The 24,076-nt window shown below is 45.6% G+C and overlaps 1 protein-coding gene across 4 annotated transcripts in view; it reads left to right on the plus strand.

Moving 5' to 3' along the window:
* map4k3a (mitogen-activated protein kinase kinase kinase kinase 3a) overlaps positions 1–24,076 on the plus strand; it is a 99,168-nt gene that overhangs the window by 37,392 nt on the left and 37,700 nt on the right. For 2 of the 4 annotated variants that reach the window (XM_045691311.1, XM_045691313.1), the window contains exons 3-12: positions 2,420–2,510; positions 3,065–3,129; positions 11,939–11,994; positions 12,677–12,724; positions 13,687–13,729; positions 14,452–14,524; positions 19,943–20,074; positions 20,675–20,737; positions 21,164–21,245; positions 22,614–22,736. In XM_045691311.1, the coding sequence (XP_045547267.1) occupies positions 2,420–2,510; positions 3,065–3,129; positions 11,939–11,994; positions 12,677–12,724; positions 13,687–13,729; positions 14,452–14,524; positions 19,943–20,074; positions 20,675–20,737; positions 21,164–21,245; positions 22,614–22,736 (776 nt within the window). Of the gene's footprint in view, positions 1–2,419; positions 2,511–3,064; positions 3,130–11,938; positions 11,995–12,676; positions 12,725–12,805; positions 13,066–13,096; positions 13,730–14,451; positions 14,525–19,942; positions 20,075–20,674; positions 20,738–21,163; positions 21,246–22,613; positions 22,737–24,076 lie in introns of those variants that run through there. The other 2 variants (XM_045691312.1, XM_045691314.1) reach the window with 2 other exon arrangements.

Genomic DNA, 24,076 nt, shown 5'->3' on the forward strand with positions numbered 1-24,076 from the left:
GGCTCAGCAATAAAAGTCTTTATTCCATGTCAAACATTCACTAATGTTTGCTAAATAGCCCAAATAAAAAACCACCATTTGGTCCATACAGTTACAATATGTAAGGGCTTAGTGACCAGAATGTAAATATTAAACACTGTTTTGTAACTGCAGATAAATACTTCAATCCATGTATTTGTAGGATATTGTGATCAAAAAGAATACATAAGAGTAAATGAATGACAGAAGAAAAAAATACTTTTAGAATTATTCATTGTTAACGCCAAGTTCTTAACTTTAAAAAAAATTATGTAGGCAGTTCAGCTTACATTACATCTCTGTAGTAAGCCAGTAAACCTCCACTTGTGTTCTAAATATAACATATTTATAAATTGTTTTGAGTCCAAAGACTCATTCTGGCAAGCTCGAGATAAGTGTGCAGGAGTTTATCCAAAGTCACTCCTTTGGTGTTAGCACGTAGAGGCGATTGCAGTCAGTAGTAGGCTTCTCCCCCAGTCCTACATGCCCATAGACGCTGATCTTGGGTCAGTTTAGCCTTTTCCCAACCAATGGTTAAGGTTATGATTGGAGCAGGAGATGCTGATCCTGGATCTGTACCTAGGGGAAACTTCACCCCCAGAGCATCCTACACAGTCAGCCCCTCTCTCCAATCCCCTCTGTGCTGGAAAAATGTCACCGCGTCACTGGAGAAGGACAAGCTCACCATGACAGGAAGCACCAGGGCCATCTGACCTTGGTCACTGTTGAAAGTGAATCCTGGGACACTCCCTCAAGAGGAGGCCGTAAGCAGAAAAAGACCCGCAAAACCTCCCCCACCGATATTTCATTCATCATTGGGTCCGATTAAACTTTATTAATAGTTATTTTTTTTGCTGCAGTGCCAACGCTATAGACAACCCTCGCCTTGCATATCCAGCACGTTACATACATTTTAATGAGCCATTACGTAAGCCAGCATACATATTTATTTTAATCTCTCATTGAGACTACAGAAGGAATTTTGAACGCGGAGCAAGCGACCGGCTTAGAAATATTGAATAGTGGCGAGAGAGAAAAAAGAGAGGGAGGTGTACATTTAAAAAAAAAAGAAGAAAATGATCAGCTTTTTAATGAGGCCTGGAGCGTCCATCATTAAGCCAGCAGTCACACTAAAGTGACTTTGTTCTCTCTCGCGCTCCTCCAAAGCGTTTGTCCCGGCGCACACGTTTATAGACATTGAGACCCGAGACGGAGATCAAGGTCAGCCAAGATCGGCGCCGTCAGGTCCACGAACCCCAGGGGACATTGTCGAAAAAGAGAGATTCTCATCCAATCAACCAGGCCCCGCCGTCTGTCCCTCGGGCCAATCGAAGGCGAGGGAGAGCTTCATGGGCAGTCATTTCTCGTTAAAACCAATAAACGTGCCCTGCTTCTCCCTCTGAAGAAGCATCGGGTGGAGCTGCGCTCGATAGCTCTGCCTGGGAGAAATGCGCTGACCTAGCAACAGTGCTAGTGCTAATGTGCTGATGGAGAGTGCCGGGTTTGAATGTGCAGCACGCATCCCGTATTGACAGAGCTGCTAAAAACGAAAAGCATGCATCCCCAGCGGGTTTTAGTCAAGGGCTATTCACTGCTGCCTTGTCATTGAGAGAATTTCCTATCTGTGAGTGTGTGTGCATGTGTTTGAGTGTGTGTTTTGAGTGCACCCTCAAGGAGACAGGCCCCCCAAAACGTAGCTTCTATTGGTTTCTATTTCCCCAGTTTCCAAGTCCATCACGTTCCCCCGCATTAGAAAAGCGTTGAGTGTCGGGAAACACTGGCCTTCTGGTGGTGTTGACAAGCTGCCAAACTGAATATTCCCAGCCTGTGTAATTATGATCTGTGGAATTGATTCCCCTCAGCGATCGTAGTTGGAAGTCGTGCGGCTCATTGATTCTGAGATGTATGGTCCTCATTTGGGAGGTGTGGAGCTTAATGTTTGCAGTGATAGCTTTGCCAGTTTGACAGATGCCTTCATCAAAAGGGACTAGCATAGATTACAAATAACGCATTGATTCTGCTAAATCAATCCTCCGAGCCATTATCTCTGCACATCCGGGTCAGTATGCAGACTAATGCACAGTTGGTACTTGTTTAGAGCCAGAGAGGAGTCTACTTACATTTTTTTGCAAATTCTCTAAGTTCCCAGCTGGTCTTGCCAGAGTGCTTTGGTTCAGCAAGGTGGTCTAAACGTGTGTCTGTGTCTGCAAAAAAAAATGAATAATTCAAACTTATTTTATGCCATTTTATTCATGTAGAAGCAACTGAAGTTCCTTTTAAAGTTATTCAAGTGTGTTTACATTTATATGTGTTTGTGTATGTGTTTATAAATGTGTGTTTATGTACGTATGTGAATTTGTCTCTCCTCACCTGCTCTCTCACGTCTGCCGTCTCTCTACAGGGGAGGACTTTGTGGTGGTGCAGCAGGAAATCGTCATGATGAAGGACTGCAAGCACTCTAACATCGTGGCCTACTTTGGCAGTTACTTAAGGTAGCATATTTAAAGACCCGTACCCCGCTCTCCCTCCGTCACCACCCCTAACCTACCCTTCCCTCCTCCACCCCTGCCCTGGCTCAGTCAATTCCCAGCCACTCACAGGCTTGGAAGTACACACACACACTCACACACAGGCTCAGCGTGGAGTCTTACTCCACTGCAGTCAAGCTACAGTCAGAGCCTCCGGTCCAAGCCTAGCCGCACTAACGCTAGCTAGCGATGTGGCTAATTGCTAGCTCTGGGGAAATGCTTTGTATTGAACTGCTCAATACAAAGGGAGGTGAGGGAGGTGGAGGGTGGCCATATTGAGAAGTTGCAGGGAATTTTTAATCCGTTGGTTGCCCGGAGGGCGGTTGTGGCCTAATAGCCAAACCGCATCATGCTGTGTCACGACCTACAAAAGACTCCCAAAAGCATTCATCCTCCTCATACTCTCGCTCTACCCCCCCAGACTCCACCCCGCCCCCTAGCGTTTGCTTTTTACTCAGACTATTTTGAGACGTACAGTGTCGATTGTAATGTCATTTGTTTACTTTTGCTCTTTACAGGAGAGATAAATTATGGATATGTATGGAATATTGCGGGGGAGGGTCCCTACAAGACATATATCACGGTAAGCATACACAACAACATACAGCGCACACACACACACACACATTTGAAAAATGACAGCTGGTTCAAACGGTACGATGAAGCCAAATTCAATACGTTTCAGTGTGTGGTTTTAAGCTAATTCCTCACTCAAGCTAGGCGTCCTCTTACTAGGGTACGTGCCAAATGGCACCCTATTCCCTTTATAGTACACTACTTTATACCACTGCCCAGAGGGAATCGGTTGCCGTGTAGGAAGTAAGGTTACTTCTCCTACCACATAACCAGACAGTTAACTGTCACGGCTGTCTAGGACCAGTGGAGATGTGGAATCAGGAGCAGGAGACAGAGGGCCGGAGCAACAGGGTTTTAATAATAATTGCAAATGCAATAGCCGTAGGGCACAGGGCGCGTGACAAAGTCCGCCAGGGGAAAACACATTCCCAAAAAATAAACTCTGGAAAAAGCGCACGGGGCGCAGCCCGGCAATACAATGGACAATAACCAGCGAAAAAACAGCTACACTCGCAACTGTCTAGAGTAGACAATAAACAATCCCGCACGAGAACCCCAACTGAAAATACACACTAAATAACCCCCCACTAATGACAGACACAAAACAGGTGCGGGATAGACAGACAAAACCAAAAGACACAGAAACAACGATCGGTGGCAGCTAATAGGCCGGCGACGACGACCGCCGAGCGCCGCCCAACCGAGGAGGGGCGCCACCTTCGTTAGATACTGTGACAGGCTGGCCTCGGGGACGGCCCGGAGGGCGAGGCGCCGGCCGATCTGGACGGCGACGGTGGAATTCCTGTAGCATAGGTGGATCTAGAATGTCCGCCGCCGGAACCCAGCACCTCTCCTCCAGACCGTACCCCTCCCAGTCCACGAGGTACTGCAGGCCCCCTACCCAACGTCGGGAGTCCAGGATGGCTCGGACTGTGTACGCCGGGGCCCCCCCGATGTCCAGAGGGGGCGGGGGGACCTCCAGCACCTCATCGTCCTGTAGTAGACCAGCTACCACCGGCCTGAGGAGAGACACATGAAACGAGGGGTTAATGTGGTAATATGAAGGGAGTTGTAACCTGTAACACACCTCGTTTATCCTCCTCAGGACTTTGAACGGCCCCACAAACCGCGGACCCAGCTTCCGGCAGGGCAGGCGGAGAGGCAGGTTCCGGGTCGAGAGCCAGACTCTGTCCCCCGGGTTAAACACGGGGGCGTCACTGCGGTGGCGGTCAGCACTCTCCTTGTGTCATTCACCAGCCCTCCTTAGGCAGTCCTGGACACCATTCCAGGTCTCCTGAGAGCGCTTCACCCATGCCTCCACCGCAGGAGCCTCCGTCTGGCTCTGTTGCCATGGCACCAGGACCGGCTGATACCCCAATACCACCTGGAAGGGTGACAGGTTGGTAGAGGAGTGGCGCTGAGAGTTCTAGGCCATCTCGGCCCATGGCACGAACTGCGCCCACTCCCCTGGCCGGTCCCGGCAATACGACCGCAGGAACCTGCCCACATCCTGGTTAATGCGCTCTACCTGCCCATTACTCTCGGGGTGGAACCCCGAGGTCAAGCTGACCGAGACCCCCAGCCTCTCCATAAACGATCTCCACACCCTGGATGTGAACTGGGGACCCCGATCAGATACGATGTCCTCGGGCACCCCATAGTGCCGGAAGACATGGGTGAACAGGGCCTCCGCGGTCTGCAGGGCCGTAGGAAGACCGGGCAAAGGGAGCAGACGGCAGGACTTAGAGAACCTGTCCACAACGACCAGGATCGCCGTATTCCCCTGGGACGGCCGTTGTGGAACGGGGAGGGGCTGTAATTTCCCTCGAGGCAGGTGCCTAGGAGCCTTGCACTGAGCGCATACCGAACAGGAAGAGACATAACGTCGAACATCCTCAGCCAAGGTGGGCCACCAGTACCTTCCCTTCAGGCCCCGCACTGTCCGTTCCACTCCAGGATGACCCGAAGAGGGTAGAGTATGGGACCATCGGATCAGGCGATCGCGAACACCAAGCGGAACGTATTTCAGGCCCACGGGATACTGCGGTGGACTGGGTTCTGACCGACCCGCCCGCTCGATGTCCGCATCCACCTCCCATACCACCGGTGCCACCAGACAGGAGGCGGGAAGTATGGGAGTAGGATCGATGGTCCGCTCCTCGGTGTCGTAGAGACGCGACAGTGCGTCAGCCTTACGGTTCCGGGAACCTGGAATGTACGAGAGGGTAAAGTGAAACCTCGTAAAAAACATGGCCCACCTTGCCTGACGGGGATTAAGCCTCCTCGCTGCCCGAATATACTCCAGGTTACGATGGTCGGTCCAGATGAGAAAAGGGTGACGTGCCCCCTCAAGCCAATGTCTCCGCACCGTCAAAGCCCTGACCACGGCTAACAGCTCCCGGTCCCCCACATCATAGTTGCGCTCCGCCGGGCTCAGCTTCTTAGAAAAGAATGCACATGGGCGGAGCTTCGGAGGAACGCCCGGGCGCTGCGATAGCACAGCTCCTACCCCAGCCTCGGACGCGTCCACCTCCACTATGAATGGCAAAGAGGGGTCCGGATGCGCCAGGACAGGTGCGTTGGTAAACAGAACCTTCAGACGATGGAAGGCTCTGTCCGCCTCTGCTGACCATCGTAGCCGCACCGGCCCCCCCTTCATCAGTGAGGTAATGGGAGCCGCCACCTGGCCAAAACCCCGGATAAACCTCCGATAATAATTAGCGAACCCCAAGAACCGCTGCACCTCCTTCACAGTGGTTGGGGTTGGCCAATTACGCACAGCCGTCACGCGGTCACACTCCACCTCTACCCCCGAGGTGGAAATGCGATATCCTAGAAATGAGACGGCTCGTTTGGAGAACTCACATTTCTCAGCCTTGACGTATAGGTTATGCTCCAGCAGCCGCCCAAGCACTCTACGCACCAGGGACACATGCTCGGCGCGTGTGGCGGAGCAAATCAGGATGTCATCGATGTACACCACCACACCCTGCCCAAGCATGTCCCGAAGGACCTTGTCCACAAAGGATTGGAAGACAGCGGGAGCGTTCTTTAACCCATACGGCATGACGAGGTACTCATAATGGCCCGATGTGGTACTAAATGTGGTTTTCCACTCGTCTCCATCTCGGATACGCACCAGGTTATACGCGCTCCTGAGATCTAATTTCGTGAAGAAGCGCGCCCCGTGAAATGACTCCACTGCCGTAGCAATGAGAGGTAGCGGGTAACTGAAACCCACTGTGATAGCATTTAGACCTCTATAGTCAATGCATGGGCGCAGACCTCCCTCCTTCTTCTTCACGAAAAAAAATCTCGAGGAGACGGGGGACTTAGATGGCCGAATGTATCCCTGTCTCAAGGACTCAGTGACGTATGTATCCATAGCCACTGTCTCCTCCTGAGACAGAGGATACACGTGACTCCTAGGAAGAACCGCGTCGGCCTGGAGGTTTATCGCACAATCCCCTCGTCGATGGGGGGGTAATAGAGTCGCCTTCGTCTTACTGAAGGCGATAGCCAAATCGGCATACTCTGAGGGAATGTGCACGGTGGAGACTTGGTCTGGACTCTCCACCGTAGTTGCACCGATGGAAACTCCTATGCACCTACCTGAGCACTCCCTCGACCACCCCGTAAGAGCCCTCTGCCTCCACGAAATCTGAGGGTTGTGCGTGGCTAGCCAGGGGATTCCCAGTACCACCGGAAACGCTGGGGAGTCAATGAGGAACAGGCTGATACGCTCCTCATGACCCCCCCCACGTCTGCATAACCAGTGGCACTGTGACCTCCCCTACTTGGCCTGACCCTAGCAGTCGACTATCTAGGGCGTGCACGGGGAAGGGGTGGTCCAGCTGAACCAGGGGAATCCCTAACCTCTTCGCTAACCCACGGTCCATAAAACTCCCAGCTGCACCTGAATCGACTAGTGCCTTATACTGGAAGTGAGGGGAAAAATCAGGAAAACAAACAGAGGTGTACATGTGGTCGACAGGGGGCTCTGGGTGTGGCTGGTGTGGACTCACCTGGGGGGTCGAAGTAGTGCTCTGCCTGCCCTCCGAACTCCCGGGTGGACCTCTCCAGCACCGGTCCACAGTGTGTCCTCTGCGCCCACAGCGGGTGCAGGAGAGACCCCCCCTCCGGTCCTCCTCGACGCAGCCCCCCCTGTCTCCATGGGCTGTGGAGCGGGAGGACTGGGAGGCGGAACGAACAGGCCCCGACTGGAACGTCCCCGGGCAGCCTGCAGGTTGTCCAGTCTAATGGACAAATCCACCAGTTGGTCTAGGGTGGAGGCGTTGTCCCTACAGGCCAGCTCCCGGCGGACGTCCTCGCGAAGGCTACACCTATAGTGGTCTATCAGGGCCCGCTCGTTCCACCCCGATCCAGCGGCGAGAGTCCGGAATTCCAGGGCGAAATCCTGAGCGCTCCTCGTCTCCTGTCTCAAATGGAATAGCCGCTCACCCGCCGCCCTGCCCTCCGGGGGATGATCGAAAACCGCCCGGAAGCGGCAGGTGAACTCAGGGTAGTCGCCCCGAGCCGAGTCTGGGCCATCCCAGACCGCATTGGCCCATTCCAGGGCTCGACCCGTGAGACACGAGACGAGGACGCTCACCCTCTCTTCGTCGGAGGGGGGGACGGTCGCCAGGTATAGTTCCAATTGGAGCAAGAACCCCTTGCACACAGCGGCCGTCCCATCGAACTCCCGGGGCGGAGTAATCCGGATACCGCCGGCGCCCGCTTCAGTGGGTGTGGGTAGGGGCGCAGGGTGAGGGACCGGAGCTGGTCCAGCTGGGGAAGCACCTCTCTCCCAGTTCTCCAACCGGGCCAACACCTGGTCCATGGCCGAGCCTAGGCGGTGGAGGAGGCTGGCGTGGTGAGAGACCTGCTCAGCCATGGACGGCGCTTCTGCTCCTGCTGACTCCATAGTTGGTGCGAGATTCTGTCACGGCTGTCTAGGACCAGTGGAGATGTGGAATCAGGAGCAGGAGACAGAGGGCCGGAGAAACAGGGTTTTAATAATAATTGCAAACGCAATCGCCGTAGGGCACAGGGCGCGTGACGAAGTCCGCCAGGGGAAAACGCATTCCCAAAAAATAAACACTCTGGAAAAAGCGCACGGGGCGCAGCCCGGCAATACAATGGACAATAACCAGCAAAAAAACAGCTACACTCGCAACTGTCTAGAGTAGACAATAAACAATCCCGCACAAGAACCCCAACTGAAAATACACACTAAATAACCCCCCACTAATGACAGACACAAAACAGGTGCGGGATAGACAGACAAAACTAAAAGACACAGAAACAACGATCGGTGGCAGCTAATAGGCCGGCGACAACGACCGCCGAGCGCCGCCCGACCGAGGAGGGGTGCCACCTTCGTTAGATACTGTGACAAACAGATTCTTATTACTCTTTTTCTTCTTGTTGTTGTCTCGGTCGTTAACTTCTTGGGGCTATGTGGGACGCTAGCGTGCCACCCGTGGTGCACCCTATCAACAGCAGGTGCATTTCAAGAGCGGCAAATTTGAAACCAAATAAATGTCAAAATTCAAATTTTTCAAACATACAACTATCTTACACCCTTTGAAAGATAAACATCTCCTTAATCTAACCACGTTGTCCGATTTCAAAAAGGTTTTACGGCGAAAGCATAAAGTTAGATTATGTTAGGAGAGTACATTGACAATAGCTGTGTGCAATGTTTTGTCAATTCAAAGCCAGGCGTCACCAAAACCATAAAAACAGCTAAAATGATGCACTAACCTTTTACAATCTCCATCAGATGACACTCCTAGGACATTATGTTAGACAATGCATGCATTTTTAGTTCTATCAAGTTCATATTTGTATCCAAAAACAGTGTTTTACTATGGCATTGATGTTGAGGAAATCGTTTCCCTCCAATAACCGGCAGTCAAGTCAGCACCACAAATTAAATAATTAAAATTAGAAAACATTGGTAAAATATTATATTGTCATTTAAAGAATTATAGATTTACATCTCTTGAACGCAATCAACTTGCCAGATTTAAAAAATAACCTTACTGGGAAATCACACTTTGCAATAATCTGAGCACTGCGCCCAGAAAAATATGCTTTGCTATACAGACAAACGGCCATGTTGGAGAGATCTAAAATCGAAAATACTATGTAAATAATCCATTACCTTTGATTCTCTTCATCAGATGTCACTTCCAGGAATCCCAGGTCCATAACGAATGTAGTTTTGTTCAAAAAAGCTCATCATTTATATCCAAAAAGCTCCGTGTTGTTAGCACATGATCTAAGCCAGCCGGACTTCTCGTCATGAACGAGGGGAAAAAAATATATTTACGTTCGTTCAAACATGTCAAACGTTGTATAGCATAAATCATTAGTGCCTTTTTTAACCAGAACATGAATAATATTCAAGGTGGACGAATGCATTCTCTTTTATAACGTATTGGAACGAGGGTACCCAACATGAACTCGCGCCAGAGTCTAATCGGCCATCACCGTTCCATGGCTCTTGTTCGGTCAGATCTCACAGTAAAAGACTCAAAACACTTTGTAAAGGCTGGTGACATCTAGTGGAAGCAATAGGAAGTGCCAAAACATTAATCAACCCCTGTGTGTTTCAATGGCATAGGCTTAAAGGTAATTCAACACATCAGGTATCCACTTCCTGTCAGAAAATGTCTCAGGGTTTTGCCTGCCAAATGAGTTCTGTTATACTCACAGACACCATTCAAACAGTTTTAGAAACTTTAGGGTGTTTTCTATCCATATATAATAAGTATATGCATATTCTAGTTACTGGGTAGGATTAGTAACCAGATTAAATCGGGTACGTTTTTTTATCCAGCCGTGAAAATACTGCCCCCTAGCCCCAACAGGTTAAAGGGAGAATCTGCAGTTGCTACGTCCATTTTTGGACCTTAAAAGAGATATGTACCCATTTTAATTCTGGAAGAATATAATTTATAAATTGCCTCGCACATAGTTCAACTGTCTTACCCCATCACAACCCAAAATATAAGCTGGTTTTTACGCCAATGTTTGTAAACATTGTAAGTTGTAAACAAACACTTTATAGGTTTAAAACATGGCTAAAACTATAAGTTTGATGTCATGGATGGTCAGTCCTTTCATCCATAGCTCCATCTATACATTGGAGTAGTTACATTTCTCCAGCCCCATCCCGGAGTTACGTACGAAAGCACTGGTGGCGTGACCTCTTTGTAATTGTTTGAACTGCAGATTGCCCATTTAAAGCACAGGTCATTCGAGCGGCTGTCTTAAGCAGCTGTTGTCGCACTTGTGCGCGCGCACACACACACACACACACATGCACTCACAGAGACCGTGTTGATTCTGCTCTTAATGACTGTGCTGGGCTCAGTCGGCTGCGAGGCCCCTCATTAGAGAGACATAACAGCAGTCGACACCACCAAGTACCGTTGATCTCAGCCTCCCACATATCAGCTCCCCGCTGCCACGGAGATGACACGCTGCTCGTAATGTCCCCAACCCTAGGCTCCGTCTACGTCTCCGGAGTAAATAGAGGGTCCCCGAAACGGAAGGCCTTCGAAATGCCCTGTAGTTTCGTTGCGTCTTCACATTCCTTGGACCTTTTAACCTCCGTCGTTTTAGATGTTAGGTATTCTTAACAAGGCTTTAGACCCGCCCTGTAGGCAGGTGGCGGGGGAGGTCAAGGGGGCATGTCGATAGTCTAACATAGCTTCCTCTCCGTCTGCATTGATCTGAACATGGAGGATAGATGAAAGCAGTATGGTAGACCATAGCTGGGAGTATGCGGTCACCTGTATAGGTTCTTTCAGGTCAGTGCCGATGAAAGAAAGAAAGAATATAAAGGTAGGAGGTCATTTTCGACTGAGTTTTCCAATTGAAACAGGGTCAATGAGTTTCCAGCTAACCTGTGTAAATATTTGGAAGTAACGTCATAGTTTTTTGGAAAGATAAGCTTGAAATGGGAATGTTATAATTGATTGAACTGACTAACTTGGTGACCCTGCTTTTTGTTATACCCCTTATAGGCCTAAGAGAAAGTTAGTTTAATTAGCCCTGTCATGTGACTGACTGCACCTTTTAATCAGACCCCAATCAACTGGTGCTATCATGGCTTGCAATCTACTTAGTAGAGACTTTAAGAAGATTAGCCTCTCAATGGCATGGCCAAAGCACTCACACAGCCTAGGATTGAAGCAGGATGGTGTATGATGTGTGTTCTCACTCAAACTGCAGGCAGGGCAGGGCAGGGCAGGGCAGGGCAGGGCAGGGCAGGCAATTCCGGAGGATCATGTTTGAATAGACAGTTATTTTATTTGTCTATACAGGCGATCTCATTGAGAATATGCAGTTTCCTGTATAGTACTATAAATGATATTGAAATCTAAGAAGAACCTAGGAGTCTAGCTCTGTCTAATTCAGTAGCAAATCTATTTTTGTTCCGTTTTTAAAAGGGTCCTGTTGTGCCTGGTCTGTTCTATAGTCCCAATAATGACCTTGAAATAACCTAACGTTGCCAGGTAAAGCTGTCAGATCATCATCCAGTTGTGGACCCTATTGTTGATTTGTGGTTGATTTGATGTGATTTGGTTGAAGCTGGGGTTAAATGACACAAATACTTCAAATGTGGCTTGAAATGCTGATATGTGCCCAAATAAGACCTTTAGCTTAAATAATATTAAAGAAATACACGATACATTTGAGTTCAGGTACCAGATGTTGTCTCAGGCACCAACAGCCTAGGAACATTTTAATAAAGCATGTGTGCTTCTCAGGCTCTAACCATGTCTCTCCTTATCTTTCAGTGACGGGGCCTCTCACAGAATCACAAATAGCCTACGTGTCTCGAGAAACTCTTCAGGTACGTCGATTCAGTTTGCCTCCTCCAACGCTCAAGCGTTCACTCTTCTTCTGACACAGGTCTTTCATCTCAAAGTGTTGCCTTTGAGCGTCCTCTTACCTTTGATTTGATCCATCCACTCGAAATGAGACTGAAAACAGCCTTTAGCAATAGGAAAGGAAAGGGGGATACCTAGTCAGTTGTACAACTGAATGCCTTCAACTGAAATGTGTCTTCAGCATTTAACCCAACCCCTCTGAATCAGAGAGCTGCGGGGGCTGCCTTAATCGACATCCACGTCTTTGGCGCCCGGGGAACAGTGGGTTAACTGCCTTGCTCAGGGGAAGAACGACAGATTTTTACCTTGTCAGCTCGGGGATTCGATCCAGTAACCTTTCGGTTACTGGCCCAATGCTCTAACCACTAGGCTACCTGCATAGCAACATCGCAGGACTATTGTTGTCATTGATTTCTTTGATTTTGATACACAACTATTATACTATAATAAATACATTATTACAAATCCCCCAAAATAAGACTATTGCTTTCCTGGTAAAATGACTGCTCTCATGCTTTGGAAAAGTATATGTGGCTGATTTTGGTTGAATGTGAATTGGCTAAAAAGAGACACCATATTTGGATGGGATATTATTTGTGAAGAGGTCAATGGACTGACTCACTGTAGGCATTTTTCCCTCCACAGGGTCTCTACTATCTACACAACAAAGGGAAAATGCACAGAGACATAAAGGTAAGGTGGGAACATGCACAGAGACATAAAGGTAAGGTGGGAACATGCACAGAGACATAAAGGTAAGGTGGGAACATGCACAGAGACATAAAGGTAAGGTGGGAACATGCACAGAGACATAAAGGTAAGGTGGGAACATGCACAGAGACATAAAGGTAAGGTGGGAACATGCACAGAGACATAAAGGTAAGGTGGGAACATGCACAGAGACATAATGGTAAGGTGGGAACATGCACAGAGACATAAAGGTAAGGTGGGAACATGCACAGAGACATAAAGGTAAGGTGGGAACATGCACAGAGACATAAAGGTAAGGTGGGAACATGCACAGAGACATAAAGGTAAGGTGGGAACATGCACAGAGACATAAAGGTAAGGTGGGAACATGGCAGATTGTAGCAGGAATACATGGCTTCCATTGCATAGAATAGAGTGCACAAAGACAAAGGTAAGGTAGGACTGGGACAATAACCGTTTCAAGCAGGAATACATTGTGTAAATTAGAATAGAGTTTATTGTCCTCTTTAAGGAAATAATTGTACACAAGCTTGTACGCACACACAAATAGACCAACAACACCTTTACCCAGACATGTACAATTACATTGACAGTAGTTTTAGTGTGCTCCTCTGGAATTTCTTGGCATAGATGTGCAATAACCATTATAAAAACATTTCTGACACTAATGGTCACCATTCTAATCCCCAACAAGACATCTTTCAAAGTCACTCCAGGCTTTTCCGTTTTGGTCTTTTCCCTGTGAAGTTTCCTTTTGATAGATGGCCTTGTTAAGAGACTGCTGCAGAAATGAAATTGCACTGAAAATGTGCAGATACAAGTTAGTTAGACGTTTGATATGTTGTTGAGGGGAAAAAATACGTAAAAACGTACTAAACGCTTCCATAGGCCTATGCAACTGCAGATCCATTGTGACGTTCTGATCTTCTTTTATGTGTACAAAGGGAGCAAACATACTGTTGACAGACAACGGGTACGTCAAACTAGGTAAGGAGTCCAGACGTGCAACTGTTTTCTTTGATGTGTGTGTGTTTCAATATGATGAATCATGGCAATTTGGTGAGTGTGTGAATCATCACCTGGCGAAGATTGACAAGCTGTTAATTGCGCTTGGCTGTGAAGAGCACCTTCTGCTTTCACATTCTGTCTCTCTGTCTGTCCTCTCTGTGTGTGTGTGTGTGTGTGTGTGTGTGTGTGTGTGTGTGTGTGTGTGTGTGTGTGTGCACGTGTGTGCTTTCCTATTCAATGTGTGTAATAGGCAAAATCAAGTCTGCGACGCACGCACAGCTTGGACAGTGATAATTGTATCAGTGCTAACACTACGTTTTATATCGTATTCCTTTTGGAATATTACCTGCGCCAGCTTACAAAAGATGTAGAATTATTACAATACATGAACATTGCATGATTTTAATTGATTTCAACATCGTTATGCATCGTTATGCATAGTTTATCATCATCATGCATGTATTAGACATTCACTGTATTCATGATAAACTGTTGTTGATTGCATTTGGACATTTATTTTCCATTTATTCATGATAAACTGTTACTGTATTAATGTATCTCTGACTTTTAACAAATCATTTACAAATCATTCATTGGTGAGTAACGACATGTTAAAAAGGCATAATTCATTTTGCTTAATGGAGGCCTCATGTAGATATAACTACAAAGTCAGGCTTCTCATGTCTTTCTTTTCTTGGCAGCTGACTTTGGCGTCTCGGCCCAAATCACGATGACCATTGCCAAGAGAAAATCCTTCATCGGCACACCTTACTGGTAACGTCCTTCATCACTTCCCTCCCTCTTCTATCGATTCTCTCTGTCCCTTTATACCCAAGTCAGGTGAATCTATCCATGGACCTATCATCCACCATTTTGTCAAGCAGGATATGAATGTGCCCTTCAATTGATTTTAAAAGGTGTTGGACCCCCTAGAGCCGATTTCCGCGGCCCGCATAATAAAAACATCCCCATCAAAATCCATCAGTTTAAGCTAGAGAGATGTTTTTTCTGCATTGCACCCGCTGATGTTGCTCTTCCGCATATGCAGTTAGAGCGGTGTTTGTCGGACCATGAGACATCCCGTGAAAACGTATGTAGCATTCGAACGGTTTGGCCTACAAAAACTATTACGACTATTGAAAGATGAGACGCACAAACACGACGGTGTTCTCTGTTTTGCTATACGGCCCCCACAAGCCTCACAAGACTTGTCTGAAGGTACCAGTTGAAATGTTTTTTAATGTAAGTGTATATATGGAGAAAGTTTAGTGACAAAAATTAGGGCTTAAATACACATTTCAATGCTTGTCTGTCACCAGAGATTTTAACAGTTTGAGAATGCTTGACAAAAAGATATGCAAGCCTAAACATGTTTTGCATTTCAAACTACAAAGCTAGTAGAATATATACAGTGGGGGAAAAAAGTATTTGATCCCCTGCTGATTTTGTACGTTTGCCCACTTACAAAGAAATGATCAGTCTATAATTTTAATAGTAGGTTTATTTGAACAGTGAGAGACAGAATAACCCCAAAAAAATCGAGAAAAACGCATGTCAAAAATGTTATAAAATGATTTGCATTTTAATGAGGGAAATAAGTATTTGACCCCTCTGCAAAACATGACTTAGTACTTGGTGGCAAAACCCTTGTTGGCAATCACAGAGGTCAGACGTTTCTTGTAGTTGGCCACCAGGTTTGCACACATCTCAGGAGGGATTTTGTCCCACTCCTCTTTGCAGATCTTCTCCAAGTCATTAAGGTTTCGAGGCTGACGTTTGGCAACTCAAACTTTCAGCTCCCTCCACAGATTTTCTATGGGATTAAGGTCTGGAGACTGGCGAGGCCACTCCAGAACCTTAATGTGCTTCTTCTTGAGCCACTCCTTTGTTGTCTTGACCGTGTGTTTTGGGTCATGCTGGAATACCCATCCACGACCCATTTTCAATGCCCTGGCTGAGGGAAGGGTGTTCTCACCCAAGATTTGACGGTACATGGCCCCGTCCATCGTCCCTTTGATGCGGTGAAGTTGTCCTGTCCCCTTAGCAGAAAAACACCCCCAAAGCATAATGTTTCCACCTCCATGTTTGATGGTGTTCTTGGGGTCATAGGCAGCATTCCTCCTCCTCCTAACACGGCGAGTTGAGTTGATGCCAAAGAGCTCCATTTTGGTCTCATCTGACCACAACACTTTCACCAGTTGTCCTCTGAATCATTCTGATGTTCATTGGCAAACTTCAGACGGGCATGTATATGTATTCTTGAGCAGGGGGACCTTGCGGGCGCTACAGGATTTCAGTCCTTCACGGCGTAGTGTGTTACCAATTGTTTTCTTGGTGACTATGGTCCCAGCTGCCTTGAGATCATTGACAAGATCCTCCCGTGTAGTTCTGGGCTGAATCCTCACCGTTCTCATGCTCATTGCAACTCCACGAGGTGAGATCTTGCATGGAGCCTCAGGCCGAGGGATATTGACAGTTCTTTTGTGTTTCTTCCATTTGCGAATAATCGCACCAAATGTGGTCACCTTCTCACCAAGCTGCTTGGCGATGGTCTTGTAGCCCATTCCAGCCTTATGTAAGTCTACAATCTTGTCCCTGACATCCTTGGAGAGCTCTTTGGTCTTGGCCATGATGGAGAGTTTGGAATCTGATTGATTGATTGCTTCTGTGGACAGGTGTCTTTTTTACAGGTAACAAGCTGCGGTTAGGAGCACTTCCTTTAAGAGTGTGTTCCTAATCTCAGCTCGTTACCTGTATAAAAGATGCCTGGGAGCCAGAAATCTTTCTGATTGAGAGGGGGTCAAATACTTATTTCCCACATTAAAATGCATATCAATTTATAACATTTTTGACATGTGTTTTTCTGTATATTTTTGTTGTTATTCTGTCTCTCACTGTTCAAATAAACCTACTATTAAAATGATAGACTGATCATTTCTTTGTAAGTGGGCAAACGTACAAAATCAGCAGCGGATCAAATTGTTTTTTCCCCCACTTTATATTTTTTTTGTTTTTTTCTAAGCCCAATCCCACACATTACCCTAAACTGGGTTTGTATCCTAACCCCAATCCAGCCCCTTACCCTAAACTGGGTTTGTATCTTAACCCTAATCCAGCCCTTTACCCTAAACTGGGTTCGTATCTTAACCCCAATCCAGCCCCTTACCCTAAACTGGGTTCGTATCCTAACACCAATCCAGCCCCTTACCCTAAACTGGGTTCGAATATTAACCCCAGTGCCGCCCCTTACCCTAAACCATGTTTATATCCAAATCCTGACCCTACCCTCCCCATACACTGATACATCACACTCTTTCCCTGCTTTGAGCCCACCCCTCTCTTTATTCATGTTTTGTTTAGTCCGATGTTTTGTTTTGACTCCTATTTTGTAGTTTTTCTTTTTAATATCTATAAAGCGCAATATCATTTAAAAACTAAAAAATGTTCAGGGGCAGGACGACAGATTTTTACCTTGTCAGCTCAGGGATTCGATCTTTCAACCTTTTGGTTACTAGTCCAACGCTCTAACCACTAGGCTACTTGCCGCCCCATATAAGTATTATTATAATTATTATGCTTGGCGAAAACCAAACACTGCATTCCACAGTAAGAACCTCATACCAACAGTCAAGCATGGTGGTGGTAGTGTGATGGTGTGGGGTTGCTTTGCTGCCTCAGGACCTGGACGATTTGCCTTATTAGAAGGAACCATGAATTCTGCTCTGTATCAGAGAATTCTACAGGAGAATGTCAGGCCATCCGTCTGTGAGCTGAAGCTGAAGTGCAGCTGGATCATGCAGCAAGACAATGATCCAAAAACACGCAACCGGCCTTCTCAAATCTCCATCTTCCCCTCTTATCCCTCTCCCCTTCATTAATGGCTGTCTCTACAAATAAACAATAAAATACTTAAGGAGAGTGGAAAAGTTTGGAGAAAAAAAAACTCTACAGACACTCAAGATTCCCATTAAGATGCAGTGCAATACAACCAGAGTTGGGTTCAAATACTATTTGAAATCATTTCAAATACTTTATCTGGGCTTGATCGGCCTTGCCTAGTGGCAAAAGTGCACGCCAGATAGGCTACAGAAAACAGTGAAAGTATTTGAAAAATGTCAAATAGTATTCAAATCCAGGTCTGAATGCAACTTGCCTAGTCATCTTACCCTTATACTCCCGAGCTCCTGAGTGGTGCAGCAGTATAAGGCACTGTATCTCAGTGCTAGAGGTGTCACTACAGACCTGGTTCGAGTCCAGGCTGTATCACAACCAGCCGTGATTGGGAGTCCCATAGGGCGGCGCACAATTGGCCCAGCGTCGTTAGGTTAGGGTTTGGCCGGGGTAAGCCGTCATTGTAAATAATAATTTGGTCTTAACTGACTTGCCTAGTTAAATAAAGACAATGATCCAAAACACACAATCAAGTCTACATGAAAATGGCTAAAAAGCAACACATTTTTAGTTTTGGAATGGCCTATTAATGTCCAGAACTAATCCCAATTGAGATGATGTGGCAGGACTTGAAACGAGTAGTTCATGCTTGAAAACCCACAAGTGTTGCCTAGTTACAGCAGTTCTACATGCAAGAGTGGGCCACAATTCCTCCACTGCGATGTGAGAGACTGATCAACAACTACAGGAAGCGTTAGGTTGGAGTCATTGCAGCTAAAGGTGGAACAACCAGTTATTGAGTGTAAGGGGGCAATTACTTTTTCACACAGGAGCATTGGTTGTTGCATAACTTTGTTTATAAAATAAATAATCATGTTTTTGTTGTTGTAATTTTGTAAACGCAGGTTCTCTTTATCTAATATTAGGTTTTGATTGAAGATCTGATAACATTCAGTATCAGAAATATGCAAAAATAGAGAAAATCAGAAAGGGGGGAAAATACTTTTTCACGGCACTCTAGGACAGACACTTCAGAACAAACTTCCTTTAGATTTTTTGGGGGGTACTATCTGTTGTTCCATGTAGTGACTGTTATTCAGTATGTTCGTATGGGCTAATTCAATATTTAATCAAATAATAGTTTTATTCATTTTTTTTTACATTTCAAGGGGTCTTAAAATTCTAAATCAAATAACTAAATGATCTTTGGTATGACCTTAAAACAATTCCATATGTTAGCTCAGTAGAACCCCCGCCCAGCTTAGGCAGGGCTTCGACTCTAGTCTAGGGAGTTAACGAGTCAAACATATTCTGATTATATTGATTTGGTGGTGATGATGATGGGCGGCAGGTAGCCTAGTGGTTATGCACGTTGGGCCAGTAACCGAAAGGTCGGTGGTTTCAGTCCCTGAGTCATCTAGGTCAAAAATGTGTCTGTGCCCTTGAGCAAGTAACTTAACCCTAATTGCTCCTGTAAGTAATTTTTACATTTTAGTCATTTAGCAGACGCTCTTATCCAGAGCGACTTACAGTAGTGAATACATACATTTCATACGTTTTTTTTTTGTCCTGGCCCCCCGTGGGAATCGAACCCACAACCCTGGTGTTGCAAACACCATGCTCTACCAACTGAGCCACAGGAGGGCTCAGTTGGTCGCTCTGGATAACAAGTCGCTCTGGATAACAGCGTCTGATAAATGACTCAAATGTAATGATGATGCTGGTCTAAATTCTATCATCAAATCCAATTTAGACCAGTGTATTCGATTTAGATTTTTAAAAGTAGCCTGTTAAACAAGTCAAACGATTCTGATTATATTGATTTCAATGATGATGATAATACAATGATGCTGTGATGATGATGAGGATGACTGCTGGTATCATGAAATGAATTTAAGACCAGTGTTTGGGTTACACTTTATAATGATTTTCATGAATAAGCCCTATAAATGCTTTTGAATTTTAACACTTACAAAAGTGCTGGCTGTAGCCGTTTTGGGGCCTTAAGCGAGATTTGGGTGGGTTGCCACCCCCGACCGTGGGGGCAAAACATTTTAATGGCCCCCCACTTGGCCGCCCTAGTGGTCGAGCCACCGCTAAACAAAAGTTTTGAAATATTTACGAAATGTGTTCATGTTTATAAACATTTATAAGCAAGTTATTGGCACAGTGGGTTATACAGTGTGAGTTGAGAGGTCAGTGTGAGTTGGTTGAGATGACCCTGTAGTGTTAATTGCTATTGACTGTGCCAAGGCTATGTGGTGAACGGTTCATTTGACTGAGCCGACTCCCTGTCTGCAGGATGGCACCCGAGGTGGCAGCTGTGGAGAGGAAGGGCGGGTACAACCACCTGTGCGACATCTGGGCAGTGGGCATCACCGCCATCGAGCTGGCAGAGCTGCAGCCACCCATGTTCGACCTTCACCCAATGAGGTTAGTGTTTGGACCCGTTGGCATCAGACCAGGGTTCTTTTTCCTTTTTTTTTAAAGGAGAGTGGACTCTCCTTTCGTATTTTATTGTTTTTGACAGAAACCGTTATGAAATGAAGAGCAGACAGAGAGAAGGGGCCAGTAGGTGCAGGGAGTCTTATCCATGCAGGCAGGGGATTCGTATACACTCACACCCCCCATATGTACTTGGACAGGGAAGCATATATTTTTTGGAACTCTATACTCAAGGATTTTGGATTTGAGATAAAATGTTTCATATGAGGCGACAGTACAGAATGGCACCTTTTATTTGAGGTTATTTTCATACTTATCTGTTTTAGCGTTAAGAAATGAAAACACTATGTTGCTAGTACCCCATTTTGAAGAAGTCTAAAGTATTTGGAGAAATTCACTTATAGTGTATTGAAGTAGTCAAAAGTAGACAAACTCGTTGTATGCATTTGCAGAACATAGAGAAAGCGGAACATAATTATTTTAAATGTATGCTTAATAAATTAGCACCTCTGAGTAAAAGCAAGGATTGTAAGTGTAAGGACTGATTCCCTGAAATACATAACTGAACTTTTTTTTTTTTTTTTTCAGAGCCCTGTTTTTAATGACCAAAAGTAACTTCCAGCCGCCCAAGTTGAAAGACAAGGTGAAGTGGTAAGTGTCTTTTAGGCTTGCTGCCTGCAACATTACCTACACCCTGGCCAGTTCTATTTCGCTACTTGAACACACCGTCCTCTCCCGCCCCAACTCTTATACATTAGAACTGGATGGAAAAAGAGACGTAATACAATATTAACGAATCGAATCAAAATGCTGCTAAAATATTAACAGTCAGACACGCCTGTCACGGCGGTAAAGGAGCCTCAGATTCGTGTCGATGTCATTTGACTCAGAGAAAGGCTGTTTTTTTTTTGTGGGGAGGGGCTGGAGAATTGACAGCCTAACTCGATTTACACATAATATGGGGTCAGCTTTCATCCCAAAGAGGTTTGATCGTTATTAGCATATAAATTGAATATTTATGATCGAATAGGCAGAATATATATATTTTTTAATCCAATTTCGTTCTCCCTCCCCAAGGACCAGTAATTTTCATCATTTTGTAAAGATATCGTTGACGAAAAATCCAAAGAAAAGGCCCTCTTCAGACAAGCTGCTGCAGGTAAGATGATCAGCAATGGGATTGTAGTGACGTCATTGTGTAGATCAAGGGATTTGTTTGCCGCAGTGACAACCCATAGAGCATTGTTAGTAAGTAACTCTTTCAAATGTTCTCAAGGTCAAGATTTAGTGAAACAGTGTGAATATTTGGAACTAGAGCCCTCTTTGCATTTGTTATACGTAGACTGGTTAAACGGGCAATATGAAGTTGAAACAATAACTTCACTGTTTTTGTACACAGCTGAGGGATGGTGCTGGAGAAATGTAACCACTCTCAAATGTATAGAAAGAGCTAACAGATGCAAGGACTGACCATTCATGATAGTGTATCAAAATGATAGTTTTGAAGGTATACAGTGTTTGTTTTTTAGTAAAACAAGCTTATATTTTGGGTTCTGATGGGGTACAACAGTTGAGCTAAGCTCATGAGGCAGTTAAAAGATTCCTCAAGAATCAATGGGTAAAAATTATTTAAAAGCCCAAAAAAGGATGTCGCAATCGCAGAAAGTGCTGCAGTTTTTACATAGCAACTCTTATTTACTAGTAGCCTGAGGTTTGTGTTCTTAGAACTCTTCCATGTTTATTACTCAAATAAACATGGACAGAGGAACCCACCTAACTCTTACAAGCTCAAACCTTTTTTATATTTTATCTTAGAAATCTTGTTTATCAAATCATTTGAAGATCTACTGCACTTATAGTGCCTTTTACACATTACTCTTTAGCCTTCTAATAATCTATTGCACTGGCATGTGATAAAAACAGCATAATATCTTGTGTCATGCTTGTCTGAGGCAAATGGCACCGTATTCCCTATATAATGCACTACTTGACCAGGGCCCATATTTGGGACGCAGCCATAAATGTTTTGTGTCTGTCTGGTGTTTGTATATCAGTTCATATCAGATGCAGCACTTTAGCCCTGAATCGAATTGTCCTAAGGGATGGATAAAGTTGTATCTTATCTCATCTTAGATAACATTTTCCCCATGCCAAGCCAACTCCTATTTTATTCAACTGCTATTTGGCTCAAGAGGGAACAACCATGGCAGGAAATGTATTTATCATTTTTTAAATAATTGAGTGCTATGATTAATTTGACAATATAGGTACCAAAAAAAAGTGTTTTATTCGATTGCATTTCTCATAATGCAATCTTTCTGACACATGGATTTTCTTGACTGAATCTGGCCCATAGTCTCCTACAGTTAGTCCCAGTCCCAGATTTGTTTTTATAGTCTTGCCAACTGCTATGGTCATTGCCCCACCAATAGCCATAGGATTTGGCAAGACAGCACAAACAGATCCGAGACCAGGCTATCCTACAGTATGAACTCAGCTTCATTGTTGTCCCCTGATGTTTCCCCAGCATCCCTTTGTCTCGCAACCCCTGAGTCGAACACTGGCCATCGAGCTCTTGGACAAGGCCAGCAACCCGGACCACTCCTCCTTCGACGACCACTTAGATGACGAGCCCGAGGAGCCTGAGGAGGTACAGTGGAGCTGCAGACACTAACCAGTAACCTTTGCCTCTAGCGAGGGTGCTAGTCTGTTTCTGCGATCTTGCCAACTCTTTGTCACTCAGCGTCAATCCAAACATTTGGCATGACTATTCCATAAGGAGTTGGCAAGATAGCAGAAACAGATTGGCACCCAGGCTAGGTTGCCTCGGAGGTTGCCATTTTAAAATGGTGACATCGATTCTCACAGTGGAATAGTAATAATTTCGATTTTTGTTTTCTTTCCTGTAAATCCTGGTTACCGGTTTTGATTGATCAAGGCCCTAAATCATTTTAATTGACTGTAGAGGACAATAATTGGTTAGAGAGCATCAAATGTACTTTGTTATACAGAACACTTTGTCACTGTAGGTTTTAGCGGTCAATTTAGTCTGTGTATAATGCACAGCAAGAGCTTGACGAGAGTGCTTTTGCTATTCATAGCCACAGTATTCACACTCAGCAGTACTTTCTAACGTTGCCAATATTATACTAGAATACACTGACTGAACATTCTGTCCTGTTCATTGGCTCTGTTGATTGCATATTTGTTAGACAATTACAGAATGTATAATATTATACAGCATCTATATATTTTTGTTTTAATTTTAAAGATGTACTAGCCTTAGCATAAGCGTTAATTAGCCTCTGGCAGCAGTCACTTTGTCCAAGGTCCATAATACCTGTCTGTAGGTGTTGACTGTAGGTGTTGGAATTCTTTAGGCCGTTTCACCCCCTGCCCTGTCCCAAACTGCTCCGGGGTAAAGTTTCCCCTCGGTACAGATCTATGATCAGCTTCCCTTCCCCCAATCCTAACCTTAACCATTAGTGGGGGAAACGCAAAACTGACCTGAAGATCAGCGTCTAAGGGCAATTTCACCCTACTCCTCCTCAACTCCTCTCATCAGTTGGGCTGAGTGTATCTGCCTCTCTCCTTCGCCCTTAGTTGAAATACAAGAGGGTCGTTTGGCTCATACTGGGGTGCGTTTCAACCTGTTGACCCCCCCCTCCCCCTTTCTCTGCAACTCCCACGTATTGCCGTTGGCAGAGAGGTACCGTGTGTGTGTGTGTTTGGAGGCATTGTGGGCCTACATGTGTGTGTTTGCCTGCTCTGGTAAATTAGATTGTGTGGACACAGACATAGATGTTTTGTGCATGAGAAGTGTGTTTGGGTGTAACATCAGAAATGGACATGTGCTGAAATTGTTTGACGTGGAGAATGGTGTGATACCATTGGGTCCTTGCTAAAGCTAAAATCTATGCTAAACCTTACCTTTTGAGGACTTAGTCCCACTTTACAGTGGGTGACCATAATAAATATTTACATCAGATA

This window comes from Salmo salar, chromosome ssa12 (assembly GCF_905237065.1).
Source record: "Salmo salar chromosome ssa12, Ssal_v3.1, whole genome shotgun sequence".
In the NCBI taxonomy this organism is placed as follows: domain Eukaryota; kingdom Metazoa; phylum Chordata; class Actinopteri; order Salmoniformes; family Salmonidae; genus Salmo; species Salmo salar.